The following is a 15,001-nucleotide window of genomic DNA, read 5'->3' on the forward strand; positions in this document are numbered from 1 at the left end:
ATGTGATAACATTTACTTGGGTCTACATCTACCATATTATTAAATGTTTTCTGGTTGTCATACCTGTTTTATTTTCTTTGCTTTCTTTTGAATTATCATTTATTAGACTAGTGTTCCCTCTGTCAGTTTGAAAGTTACATACTTTACTGTGTTTACGTGCACTCTTACGAAGTCTCATGTTACTGGGCTGACTGGGACTCATTCTCCTCCCAGTTAATGGAAGAACCTTAGATGACTTGATTTATCCCACTCCTCCAATTTATATGCCACTCTAGTCTTGTGTTTTAGTTTTCTGTATATTTCCAACTCTTTAAGACCTTATCATTGTTTTGCAGTCATTATTCATTTAGATTTATCCATTTGGTTACCACTTCCATTACCATATATACCTTTCTGCATCCGTATTTTTTAAATACTACTTATTTATTCTATTACACAAGAACTGCTCACCTGTTTTCAGTATGGAGGTTCCTCAAAAAATTAAAAATAGAATTACCCTATGACCCAGCAATTGTACTACTAGGTGTTTGCCCAAAGGATACAAAAATACTGATTCGAAGGGGCACATGCACCCCAATGTATATAGCGGCATTATCAACAATAGCCAAATTATGGAAAGAGCCCCAATGTCCATCGACTGACGAATGGATAAAGAAGATATGGTATAGAATACTACTTGGTGATGAAAAGGAATGAAATCTTGCATTTGCAACAACATGGATGGAACTAGAGAGTATTATGCTATAAAAATAAGTCAGTCAGAGAAAGACATACATTTTTTCACTCATATGTGGAATTTGAGAAACTCAACAGATGAACACAGGGGAAGGGAAGGAAAAAATAAGAAAAACAGGGAGGCAAACCATAAGAGATTCTTAATACAGAGAACAAACTGAGGGTTGCTGAAGGGGAGTTGGGTGGGAGGGAGGATGTGTTAAATGGGCTCTGGGCATTCAGGAGGGCACTTTTGGGATGAACACTGGATGTCATATGTAAGAGTTCAGGTTCTACTCCGGAAACCAAGACTACACTGTAGTCTTGAATTAAAAAAAAAACTTTAATTAAAAAAAAAAAAAAAAAAAAGAACTGCTCACCTGGACTGCAGTCTCTCTACTGAGTCACCCCGCCCAAGCCAGTTCCAGCTCCTTCCAATACATCTTTTCTGTTAACTCTGGAGGAATATCTGACCATGTGAGGTCAAATCTTTCCATGGCTCCTACTGCCTGTGGGATTGGGTTTATAAACTCTTTCTTGATCTGTCCCCTAATTCTAAAATTTCATCCTCACTCTTTTTCCACATCTCCCCTATACTCTCTACTCATAGTTAGCTATTTTCTAGAGTACACAGATATTATCAAAAACATGCTATTCCTTGTACCTGGATTATGGTTCTCCATTCACATATCTAAAAAACTGCTTCCAATCCTTCAAGACCCAGTCACTTCCCTGAGTGCTTTCTTGTGTTCTGTGGGTGAGATAAAAGCCCTTCTGAGACTACTCTATGCGTAAATTTGCTCTCTTGTCTTGTTACTGTTCTGGTTGCTCCATTAGAGCATGGCTAGCCTTAACCATGTGTATGCCTATTTCCTAGCTCAATAGGAAAATGGGGCCTAAATTGAGTTCTTCTTCAAAAAGGGGATAATAGTCCCTGTAATGTTTTTTCCCCCTTTGTGTTTTTCTGAAGCTGAAATCATAGTCTATGTGAAAAAGCTTTAAAGATCAGACAAGTATGTAAAGATTAATGGTTGATAATGAGGTAATTGTTCCACATGCTTTATGGAAAACAAATTACCAAAACATGTCTAGCTTTATTTTGTTCCCAGGGAATTTATTAATTCAAGCTTCATTGGATCATAACTCACTTTGTAACCCTGCATCTGGATAGTGAAGAATAAATCAGGTTTGTAAGAAGAACATGAACATTATAGTGTATTTGTTCTCAAAACTTTTGAATCTCAAATAAATGAAATAAATTAAAGATCACATTGTCAGTTGAAGCACATGTGGTGAGTCTTGCTTACAGCAGAGTCAGTAGTAGTAATAAATGATTACCCTTCTGCTAAGTTCAGAGTCTTAGGCAGGTTTCCATAATCTTTTCAACTAGAAAATTGAATAATTTTTTTTAACATTGCCAACAACCAATTTGGCATTTAAACTTACTTTATTAAAGTTGAGGATAGCTGTTTAATACATAGTTTGATATAATAAAACTACAGATGACCAGCACTCACATTACATAATTGAGCTTCCAGGATGACACTCCCCTCAGCTAACGCTCAGTGCTGTGGCAGTGGATGGGCTCTGTACGACAGGCTACCTGCCCTCAGGGACTCACGGGCTCTCCTGCTCTCACCTTCCAGCTGGGCTCCGTACAACAGGCTACCTGCCCTCATGGACTCAGAGGCTCTCTTGCTCCCACCTTCCAGAACCTGGGCATTACTGATCCTGAGAAGAAAGTTCAGAGCTTTTTCTGTGATACTTATAACTTACTTTACTAATGTTTTAAAAGGCTAAGAGACATTTGTGAATTTCAAATGCAAAACTGGAATTTAAGGTGTTTGTTCTGATAAATTATGCTATGAAATGAAAGGTTTTATTTGCAACTTATACAATTTCATGAAAATATACACTGCTCAGAATCTGACATAGGCTAAGTAAAACCTTTTGTTTTCTGAAAAATACTGGTAATATACATCTCTGTCTTAAAATAATTCAAACACATGATTAAATGAACTAATTTTGACAAAATGTTTCTTTAAGATGACAGTTTGCAAAAAGAAAAGTTAAAGTAATTTTAAACCAATTTTAGTAAATACGTAGATATATTTTATTTGTCAAGAGGATATTTTATTTAGGATATTCAAGTACAAAAGTGAAAAATTATATACCTATCTATGACTGTTAAGAAAAAGTTAGAAGGCATCCAATTGTTCTAAGAATACTATGAAGGCACTGAATTCAAATATCTCAATATATGAGTTATCTAAATTTTTATATCTTTAATATTCAGATGCTGACAGATATTTTCTTAAGAAATATTTTTAATAAGACAATTCAACCTTATGATATTTTCCCCTGGAAGACAGTTTTAAACATATAAAATATCCTAATGAAATAGAGTGGCAACACCCCAGATTCAAAGGTACTCATCACTAGAAAAGGGATTTATACCTAGATGTTATTACTTTCAAACATATCTTGCTCCATTACAACAATACTTCAACCACAATAAGGTATAGTGAAGCATAGAAGGCCATCATGTTACATAATTTCATACAAAAGCGTAGGATCATGTTATCAATTGGATAATGGTACAAAAATTAAAAACTTCTATAAAACTATTAAGAGATTAGAGCTTCAGGTATATAATACATTTTAAAACATATTTCCCAAATTTTACCTTTGGTATGTACAAAAAAGGAGTTCCTCTTGGAATATAAATGCAATCAGATAGCCATACAATGAATGAGTTCTATATTTTCAATGTCACTGACACTTTGCTCCATGGTACAATGCATGTAAGTGACAATAACCAGGCAGCAGGAAAAATGATCTACATTCATCACAAACCAGCAACTTGAAAACCTCTAACAACAGTGAATATATAAGTGATATCATTCACTGTGGCTTATATATTAACTTTATACTTAAAAGCATTTAAGTGCCATTTGTGGCAATTTGCCAGATATAGAATAAGTGATACAGAAAATAAAAACAGCAAGAAAATCAGAGCATACTTCTAACATTTTAATAACTTTTGCTTGTGATGACCTTCTATGATCTGGAACCTTTGTTTTACATAAAATTGGAGCTGCAAAGAGAAAAAAAACCTTTTGATTGGTACAATAAAAAACTATATAGGAAATAAAAATTATTAAAATCATTAGTTTTACAAAGCTTTTACAGAAAGAGCAAATATACATCTAATATACTATAGGATATCTAGCTATGGGACTTTGGAAAAGAAAAAATAAAAATACCTCATCAAACTCTATTTTCTTGAATATTAATTCTTCTGAGCTCTCAAAAAACTATGGGCTTTGCCCTTACTTTATAAACAAGAACACACACTAATGGTTGTTAAGTGGAGCAGGGTGACAATTTTTACAAAGCAAATGTAAGCTGTCTTTCATACATGGAATAAACTTGGGGAATCCAATTTTAGTAACACTGGATTAAGATGAAAGGATAAGAAGGTAAAAGGTCCCTTAACTGTACAATTCAAAGCATATCTCAAAGCAGTAATAAACTATATTTATAGCTTATCTTTTGAAATTCAATTATTGAATAAAAATAGCTATTAAAAATCATATACATTTTTTTGACAAGTAATTGCATGCCCACTATATAGCAGGCACTGTTATAGGCTCTGGACATGGATGCATCAATGAACAAAACAAAGATCCATGCCCTTGTAAAGTTTATATGGAAGGATCACACATGAGAATTCCTTCCTTCTTTCTTCTCCCCAAACTATAAAATCCACAGGTCGGCTAAATCCACCAAAACCCTGTGGATTTACTTCTCCATAGTTTAAAAATTGGAAAGTCCCCATGGTCCAATGTTAGGTTTCCCTAATTATTTGAAGTAAGTCACAATATTCTGAAAATGCTGGGTTTGAAATAAGATATGATGATAAAATTAAATCAGAAATGTTGCTCTGTGAGGAACATAAGGAGAGCTGGATGCTGCCAAAACAGAGGCAGCTGGAATAAACTAAGGCAAAGAGTCACAGAGAAGCACTCTCAACAGAACAGGTTAATGATGAATTTCAAGAACAGTCAACTAGCCAAAATGACAAGGGCATTTTAAGTAGGAGAAATAAAGGACATAAAATATAGACAAGAAAAAAAATCTTATTTTCTAAAATGTTGGTAACTTTGATTTTAACACATACCCCAAACCTATAAGTCTTGAGATTATCATCCAAATGCTACTCATGGCCACCCCATTGTACAGGGGCCCTCTCTACCTTCCTCTGCATCTTTACGTCCACCATTGATTTCACAAGCTCTGACATCAAAGCACAGGAGTTCAAATCGATAGCCTGGATCCCTTATTAAAATAAAAATTCTCACAAAATCATTATCAGTAGAATTTGTAAAATAAAAAAAGAGAACCTAAGAATTTGGTCTTTTATCACGTATTACTTTACTTCTATGATTCCCCAACAAAGTATATACATGAAATTCAAAATATATATAACCAACAGTAGGTAAGTCAGCAGTTATCAGAAATACAGGCTAGGTGACAAAATAAGAACAGCCATTCTTCCCCCCAGGTAGCTGACCCTTTCTACATTATGATACTTTTTTTTCACTCATTCATTTGCTCACTTTGGCAAATATTTACTGAGCACCTAATATGTACCAGGTGCTGTTCTAGATGCTGCAGAAACAGCAGTGAAGAAAAGGGACAGGTCTCTGCTCTCAAGGAGCTGATATTTTAATCACAAGAGGTTGACAAGGAATAAGGAAACTGGTAAGTTCAATGAAGATCAAACAGGGCAATGAGAAAGAAAGTAATGGAGGAATTGGGCCACCAGAGTCAGGGAGTTGGGGATGGCTTACTTCTTACGGTCTTTGTCCTTCTTCAGGTTGCTGCCTGATGCCATGTAGGACTGGTTCTGGTATATCTCTGAAGTAGCTTTCTTTTTTGAGAAAGTGATTATTTCTTCTTCCAAGAGTCTTCTCTTTTCTTCAAGCTTCATTCTCTCTTCTTGGTGAACTCTTTTAAGGTGCTCAAATTTAGCCTGTAGCTGTGAAAGAAAGGTGCAGTTCCCAGCAACAACACACTGTGGCAGCACATGCACAGGAATGTTCTCCGGCTTAGCAACAATTTCTAACACTAACCTACACAGCAATCTACAAGTTTTCCTGATGTCTCGAAAGTTCATGCTTTAAGGAAAAATGTACATATGGAACTGCCTTGGTAACTTTAATTATAAATGAGTTCCCATGCAAAAGATGCATGAACAAAAACACATAATAAAAAAAATACAGTCTCATGTAAAATCCTGTTTTTTTAATTCTAATTTTATTTTTTCATTTTTTTTTTAAACATAATTGATTGTCAAGTTAGCTAACATACAGTGTATACAGTGTGTTCTTGGCTTCAGGAGTAGATTCCCATGTTTTTAAAACATTTGACCTTTTCTTAGAGTTTTCATTTTCTTGTTCTATATATTTCCCTGCAAAGCCTCTTCAAATAAAACTCTCTAAAATCCATGCTTAATAAAAGTGAGGGACACAAATTACAAAAGCAAGTTATTTTCCAAGTAAAGATACCAAATATAGTGAAACTGTTAAAAGTTTTATTGGTAATCCTGCTTGGAAAGTGTCAACTGTCAATTTAAATCAAGAACCTTAAAAATCTATTACATTTTCCCACAGTCATTCACCTTCTTGAAATCTAAGCTAAATCAAGAAATCCTAAATTGAGTAAGTTTTATTCATAAAAATAATCACTATAGTTGAGTTTACAGCATAATGGAAAACATAGCCCACATCTAATAAAGTCAAAAAGTAAATTTGTGCTAAATACACTCAATGCAACCATTAAAATGAGTTTGTAAAAGTTTATAACATTATAACATGATATTTCCTTGGTTTGTTTATCTAGAAAAAGAATCTAGGGACTTTAGTGGATCCTATATCAATGAGCCGCGTGTCTTGCCTGCCAAGAACACACGCACAGCATCCAAAATCTAGATAAAAAAGGTAACTTTTTGAATTCCCTGGTCTAGTTAGATAACGTTTAGTATTTTCAGTTCTGGGTAGCATTCATATAAAAAAGTAGACTTGGTTTCTAGAAAAGATGGCATATAAGAAACTGAAGAGCTAAACTCCATCCTAATAAAAATTCACTGTTCCAAATATGGAAGAGGTTGTCTTGTGCGCCAGTAAATCCTGACAGGAGATGTATTTAAAAGGAGACAGAACAGGATTGAAACAGATTAAGTAAAATTCTTCTTCCCTAAAATGCTTTTATTACTGAGGATGGCATTTCAGAGAAGCATCAGTTCATTACTATTTGCTTATTTCATAGTTCCTGCTTTTACAAAAATTTATGTGTGTGTGTGCATGTGTATTTAAAAAGTGGGGTTCATCTAGTTGTCATTCAAATCAATGGTATACACAGAGTCACAACTGAGTATGTGTGTATCTTCTATAAATGTGGGAGAGGAGCTGAGTAAAGCCTGGAAAGACAGGATACAGGTGTGGATTTAGATTATGTGTATAGGAGTGGATTTAGAGGACATGTATAAAGACATCTCTGATTACTTAAATGTAGGCTGCATACTCTATATGCATAGTTAAATATCTTGAAAGGTTATAGACTACTTCATAGATCATTCATGAAGTTGACTAAAAATTGCAGAAATACTACAAAAAGAAAAATGTTTTAAAAAGGGAGGCAGAGATAGGTATGACTATTATTTACATAATGTGGAATTCACAACTTTTGACAGCAGCAGTCTATTCCATGTACATAAAGCACTCACTTATGGTTCCACTATGTAATTCAAACATATTTCAAATACTCAGAAGCAGTGTTTACAAAAGATATAGCATATTGGTGGTACTGTCTTAAGGGCATTGGTGAGAAGTTATCAACAGCACAGAAGGTCTCCTGTTTTTTTGACCCTGACTCTAAAGTATTAATGCTACTGGCTTTACAGTATTAAAACTAGCCATGAAGTACCTTGTAACATTAATAAGAGAGGCCCAGAATCTACTGCCTATAATGCTATATAGTTAAAAATTTAGGGAGCACCTGGGTGGCTCAGTCAGTTAAGCATCCAACTTCAGCTCAGGTCATAATCTCATGGCTCATGAGTTCAAACCCCGTGTTGGGTTCTGTGCTGACAACTCAGAGCCTGGAGCCTGCTTCGAATTTTGTGTCTCCCTTTCTCTGTACCTCCCCCACTTACACTGTCTCTCTCTCAAAACTAAATCAACAGTATGGAGGTTCCTAAAAAAATTAAAAAATAGATATACCCTATGATCCAGCAATAGCACTGCTAGGAATTTACCCAAGGGATACAGGAGTGCTGATGCATAGAGGCACATATACCCCAATGTTTATAGCAGCACTTTCAACAACAGCCAAATTATGGAAAGAGCCTAAATGTCCATCAACTGAAGAATGGATAAAGAAGATGTGGTTTATATATAAAATGGAATTCTACTTGGCAATGAGAAAGAATGAACTCTTGCCATTTGCAGCAATGTGGATGGAACTGGAAGGTATTATGCTGAGTGAAATAAGTCAGAGAAGGACAGATATCCTATGTTTTCACTCATGTGGATCTTGAGAAACTTAACAGAAGTCCATCGGGGAGGGGAAGGGGAAAAAAAAAGTTACAGAGAGGGAGAGAGGCAAACCATAAGACACTTTTAAATACTGAGAACAAACTGAGGGTTGATGTGGGGGGAGGGGAAAGTGGGTGATGGGCATGGAGGAGGGCACCTGTTGGGATGAATACTGGGTGTTGCATGGAAACCAATTTGACAATAAATTGTATTTAAAAAATAATAAATAAATAAATAAATAAATAAATAAATAAACATTAAAAAATTAAAAATAAAAGTCTATAAAGGATCTACTGACAAACGGTCTTTCTCTTTTTCTTTCAACCATGTGATTTGAAATTCAACCCTGAATTTTCAATTTCCTTTTAAATAACACACATTTAAACAAGATAATCTTGTATCGGATTTTAAAAATTAAAAACTCAACTATAGGGGCGCCTGGGTGGCTCAGTCAGCTAAGCATCCAACTCTTGATATCAGCTCAGGTCATGATCTCAGGGGTCATGAGATTGAGCACCACGTCAATGTGGAGCCTTCTTAAGATTCTCTCTCTCCCTCTACCACTCATGCTCACTCTCTCTGTCTCTGTCTCTCTGGAAAAAAAAAAAAAGAAAAAAAAAGAAACAACTCAACTGTAAACCACTTCTACATCTTTTCTCCTCACTGGAAAAACTAAGAATCATGATATATGAGAATTAAACTCTTAAATAGTTTCACTCTACTTCTATCTTAAAGATGAATCTACTAATGAAAAAAAAGTCAGCATCCTCATTTCCTGCTCATTACAACTCTTTCCTCAATTTTTATACTTAAAAATAACTCAAAACTAGGGAACTATTCTTGGACAAAAGAGACTAAACAAACAGAATACCCGAATGTGATATGAGACCTACAACTGAATTCCAGTTCAAAAATAAAAAACTAAAAAATCTGTAAACAAATAAAAGAAAAAAAAACAATAAAAGACCATCTTGGACAACTGGGGAAATGTGACTGTGGACAGGAGATCAGGTGAGATTATGGCATTCCCATTAATTTTCTTAGGTGTAATACTAGTACAATGGTTATGGAAGAAAATGTGCCTAACTTCAGAGATGCACACTGAAGTGCCTAGGGATAAAGTGTCATAATATCTCCAACCAGCTTTCAGATGACCAGGGAAAAATGGACACCCCTCTCTCCCAGATGCATACACACACACACACACACACACACACACACACATATATGTAAAATAAAGGTGGCAAAACACCCATTGCTAAATCTAGGTGTGGGGAGGGACATAGGTAGGTACCCTTACTTTCACTTTCCTGTTCGAACTTTTTCAAAATACAAAGTTCAAATTCAAATTATAAACAAGATATATCAGACTATTAATTTTATAAAACTACTTACAAGCATACTGGAAAAAATAAATTTGTAAAAATATAAATAATTCAGAAAATCTTGTATTATCAAGTTCACTTGTATTAACATTTTTGTCTTAGAAGTTCCTTTTTGAACTCATCCTTTTTGACTCTCATCTTGAATGTGGCCATTTACTTAAAAGTAGCCATTGTAGTTAGGTCTATAGAAAATAGTTTAACTCAAATAAAACTAAAAGTGTTGCTTGAAGAACTAGAAGCAAACAAAACTATGGAAATAACTGCAATGTTTGTGTGTGCATGTGCACATGTGTGCCAAGGTTACCCAAAAGTGATTTGACCACCTCACTGGTCTGGAAAGCCTGAGTTCAAACTCAGAAGAGTTACTTAATTGTTTTCATAGTTACCTGTTTCATGGCATCAACCCTAACAGCTCTCAAGAACTCTCAAGAAAGGTTTTATTAAGCCACGGCTAAAACATTTCTGGTTCAAAGTTAAGGTATTTATTCCATTAGACATTCTTTCCTGCTTTGCTGAAGATTAGTTGACCATAATTTTACTATTAGGTATTTACCCAAAGGATAAAAAAATACTGATTCAAGGGGTACATGTTCATAGCAGTGCTATCAACAACAGCCAAACTATGGAGAGAGCCCAAATGTCCATCGACTGATGAATGGATAAAGAAGCTGTGGTATGTGTATACACACACACACACACACACACACACACACACACGCACACACACAGCCTCAAAAAGAATGAAATCTTGTCATTTGCAACAATGTGGATGGAACTAGAATGCATCTACTAAACAGCGAAATAAGTCAATGAGAGAAAGTCAAAAAGCATACCATATGATTTCACTCATAAGGAGAATTTAAGAAACAAAACAGATGAACATGGGAAGGAGGGGGAAGAAAAAGAGACGGAAACAAACCACAAGAAACTCCTAACGACAGAGAACAAACTAAGGGTTGATGGAAGTGGGTGGGAGATGGCTAGATGGGTGATGGGTATTAAGGAGGGGACTTGTTGTGATGAGCACTGGGTGTTGTATTTAAGTAATGAATCACTGAAATCTACTCCTAAACCAATAATTGCACTGTATATTAACTAAAGCATAAATAAATAAATAAATAAATAAATAAATAAATAAATAAATAACAAAGTTAAGATACTTAAAACACCTCTTAGTGACCTAGTCCCCTTGGAGAACCACTTCTAATGGAAGACGATTTGCTCAAAAAAGCCAAATTTTTATTTGATTTCAGATTTTTAAAAGTCTGTATCCAAAGACTATGTGTTAAAATAGCTACTTTTTAAAGAACAATAAGTACTCTCCAAAAGCATCTCAGCTAAATTCTTGAGATAAATCTCTCAAACAGGACACCTAAAAAACAAATGCAGATCACATCAAACCAGTGTACTTGCCTCTCTTTCAGCTTCTTTCAATATGGCTTCTTTCTCCTTTACTCGCTGCACAAACATCTGCTTCATTTCTTCTTCCTTCCTCTGACGTTCACCATAAAATTCATGTCTTTTGGCTTCATAGGTCTCTTGAAGACTACAAAGTTATTTGTGGTACTCTCATGTTAAAAAGCGATGTAGGAAACTTTCAAACAGTCAAACATCTTGGATTAATCCTCATAAGTATACCATACTTTCCAATACCCTCTTACACACAGCAACCCAAAACATGACATTTCCTATAGCAATGAGACATAAAAAGCCACCAGTGACACAGCTAACAGAGAGTACTGGACTTCTGAAATCTCTGCTTTTTATAAGCCCTTTACAAGAAGTATTCTAATTTTACCCCAACTGAATTCCTCTTTCAGTCTTTGTTAATTGGCATCACTGTGTCTGAAAACCTTGAAGTCTTGAAGTCATCCTTGACTCTACCCTTACCTTACCTGATCACCAAAGTCTGGGAGTTCAGTCTGTGCCCCTGACATCATTTCATTCCAATCTTCTGATTTTTAAAGATATCCTAGCTCAATCTTGGTCATTTTCTGCTTTCACTATTGCAATATCATAACTGATTTCTGGGCTTTTAGTTCCTCTTTCACTTTCTTCTTTCTTTTCACTCCTAAGATTTTCCAAAAAGCTCCACAAATCTCATCTTTTTTTCCATTGCACTAGTTATGTTATCTACAGAATAAGGTCCCACCTCCTTTAAATAGCACTCAAGAAACTTCACAAACTGGCCTAATTCTACCTTTCCAGATTCATCTCTTTTAAAACAAAAAAACTTTATTTATTTATTTTGAGAGAGAGAGAGAAAGAGAGAGACAGAGACAGAAAAAGAGAGAGATGGGGGAAGGGAGAGAGAGAGAAAGGGAGAGAGAATCCCAAGCAGGTTCCCTGCTGTCAGCACAGAGCCAGACGAGGGGATTATGAGATCATGACCTGAGCTGAAATCGAGTTGGATGTTTAACCAATGGAACCACCCCAGATGCCTCTCCAGATTTGTCTCTTAACAAACAAATCTAATGCCCTAAGGTTCCAGTCATAACAGCCTACTCGTTGTTCCTAAAACACACCACAAATTTCATGCTTTAGCTTATGTGTCTCCTGTGCTTCCCATGTTATTGCCCACCTCTCAATCCTCATTCTACCCATCTAACCTTCTACTTCTCAAGGTCAAATTCAAATGCAACTTCCTCTCTAAAGCCTCCCCTAGTCTCCCCCATTGGAACTAACTGTGCCTTTGAAGCATTCTCATGGCACTTTGTACCTTTTCCTTGGCATTTATATCCTATCTGCCTCTCTCTTCTAATAGATCATTATCTTTGTAACGTGACTACAGCAAAGCTCTCTAGACATTTCAGTCTCTTAATAAATGTTCATTTGGTGACAGAAATTGGCAGAAAGTAGAGCCAGATTTAACCAACCAGAGAAAGGACTGTACTGGAACACTATGCCTAGCTGCTCTTTCTTACTTATAGCATTTCAGATGTACTTCTTATACATCAGAAATGCCAAGCCCTTCCAGCTCACTATGAGACTATCCTAAAGATTTAACAGGGAACACAAATGCACCTTCCAGCTGTGTTGCAGTGAGAAATTTCTACTGCTTACAAGAAAAAACTTTACATCTAAATAGATATAAAATGTGATAAATTAAGGCATTTTACAATCTTAAATGTTGTAACTGGAGAAATAAATCTTCCAAGTATAGAATTTTAAAAGTTCATGAAGAAATAGAGTAAGAAATGTTGCATAACAGCTATTATGGCTTATTGCGTGTGGTATGCAAAGCAGGTGTTCTGAGGAGGAAAAGATCCTGAACACTTTCTTTAAAAGCAAAATGTACAAACTGCCCTAGATAAGCACATAAATGTCCCAGATCTCAAGAACATTTTACTTTTTACCAGGCTTTTTGCTTTTCTGTGGTTGTCTCGTCTTATTTTTGTTCTTTAAACATTTTTTTAATTTTTATTTATTTTTTTAAATTTACATCTAAGTTAGCATACAGTGCAACAATGATTTCAGGAGTAGGTTCCTTAATGCTCCTTACCCATTTAGCCCATCCCCTCCTCCCACAACCCCTCCAGCAACCCTCTGTTGTTCTTCGTTTTTAAGAGCCTCTTATGTTTTTGTCCCCCTCCCTGTTTTTATATTATTTTTGCTTCCCTTCTCTTATGTTCACCTGTTTTGTATCTTAAAGTCCTCATATGAGTGAAGTTGTATGATATTTGTCTTTCTCTGACTAATTTCGCTTAGCATAATACCCTCTAGTTCTATCCACGTAGTTGCGAATGGCAAGATTTCATTCTTTACTCACTCATTACTCCTCATTACTTGTGGAATAATTAATGAATTATTCTTTATTATTTCATTACTCCGCATTACTTCTGGAGTAATACTCCACTGTACATATATACTCATTGTGGTTTTGATTTGTATTTCCCTGATGATGAGTGATGTTGAGCATTTTTTCATGTGTCGGTTGGCCATCTGGATGTCTTCTCTGGAGAAGTGTCTATTCACGTCTTTTGCCCATTTCTTCACGGGATTATTTGTTTTTGGGGTGTTCAGTTTGATAAGCTGTTTATAGATTTTGGATACTAACCCTTTATCTGATATGTCATTTGCAAATATCTTCCCCCATTCCAACAGTTGCCTTTTAGTTTTGCTGATCGTTTCCTTTGCTGTGCAGAAGCTTTTTATTTTGATGAGGTCCCAATAGTTCTTTTTTGCTTTTGTTTCCCTTGCCTCTGGAGTCATGTTGAGTAAGGAGTTGCTGTGGCCAACGTCAAAGAGGTTTTTGCCTGCTTTCTCCTTGAGGATTTTGATGGCTTCCTGTCTAACATTTAGCTCTTCATTCCATTTTGAGTTTATTTTTGTGGATGGTGTAAGAAAGTGGTCCAGGTTCATTTTTCTGCATGTTGCTGTCCAGTTTTCCGAGCACCACTTGCTGAAGAGACTGTCTTTATTCCATTGGATATTTTCCTGCTTTGTCAAAGACTAGTTGGCCATATGTTTGTGGGTCCATTTCTGGGTTCTCTATTCTGTTTCACTGATCTGAGTGTTCTTGTGCCAATACCATACTGTCTTGATGATTACAGCTTTGTAATACAACTTGAAGTCTGCGATTATGATGCCTCCTGCTTTAGTTTTCTTCTTCAAGATTACTTTGGCTATTTGGGGTCTTTTCTGGTTCCATTCAAATTTTTGGATTGTTTGTTCCAGCTCTGTGAAGACTGCTGGTGTCATTTTGATAGGTATTGCATTGAATATGTAGATTGCTTTGGGTAGTATTGACATTTTAACAGTATTTGTTCTTCCTATCCAGGAGCATGGAATATTTTTCCATTTTTTGGTATCTTCTTCAATTCCTTTCATAAGCTTTCCATAGTTTTCAGTGTATAGACTTTTCACCTCTTTGGTTAGATTTCTTCCTGGGTATTTTATGGTTTTTGGTGCAATTGGGACTGATCCCTTGATTTCTCTTTCTGTTGCTTCATTGTTGGTGTATAGGAATGCAACTGATTTCTGTGCATTGATTTTATATCCTGCCACTTTGCTGAATTCATGGATCACTTCTAGCAGTTTTTTGGTGGAATCTTTTGGGTTTTCTGTATACAGTATCATGTCATCTGCGAAGAGTGAAAGTTTGACCTCATCCTGGCCGATTTGGATGCTTTTATTTCTTTGTGTTGTCTGATGGCTGAGGCTAAGACTTCCAATTCTATGTTGAATCACCGTGACAAGAGTGGATATCCCTGTTGTGTTCCTGACCTTAGGGGAAAAGCTCTCCGTTTTTCCCCATTGAGGATGATATTAGTGTTGGGTCTTTCACATATGTCTCTTATG

The 15,001-nt window shown here is 35.7% G+C and overlaps 1 protein-coding gene across 7 annotated transcripts in view; it reads right to left on the bottom strand.

Moving 5' to 3' along the window:
• Positions 1-2,142: 2,142 nt before the first annotated feature.
• SEPTIN10 (septin 10) overlaps positions 2,143-15,001 on the bottom strand; it is a 67,626-nt gene continuing 54,767 nt past the window's right edge. For 4 of the 7 annotated variants that reach the window (XM_086701498.1, XM_086701501.1, XM_086701500.1 and 1 more), the window contains 3 exons: positions 11,114-11,246; positions 5,571-5,758; positions 2,143-2,445 (listed from right to left, as the gene is read on the bottom strand). In XM_086701498.1, the coding sequence (XP_086557624.1) occupies positions 2,277-2,445; positions 5,571-5,758; positions 11,114-11,246 (490 nt within the window). In that variant the 3' untranslated portion in view covers positions 2,143-2,276. Of the gene's footprint in view, positions 2,446-3,734; positions 3,812-4,897; positions 5,056-5,566; positions 5,759-11,113; positions 11,247-15,001 lie in introns of those variants that run through there. The other 3 variants (XM_086701499.1, XM_086701504.1, XM_086701505.1) reach the window with 3 other exon arrangements.

This window comes from Puma concolor, chromosome A3, assembly GCF_028749965.1.
Source record: "Puma concolor isolate L17-30 chromosome A3, mPumCon1.1.hap2, whole genome shotgun sequence".
Classification (NCBI taxonomy): domain Eukaryota; kingdom Metazoa; phylum Chordata; class Mammalia; order Carnivora; family Felidae; genus Puma; species Puma concolor.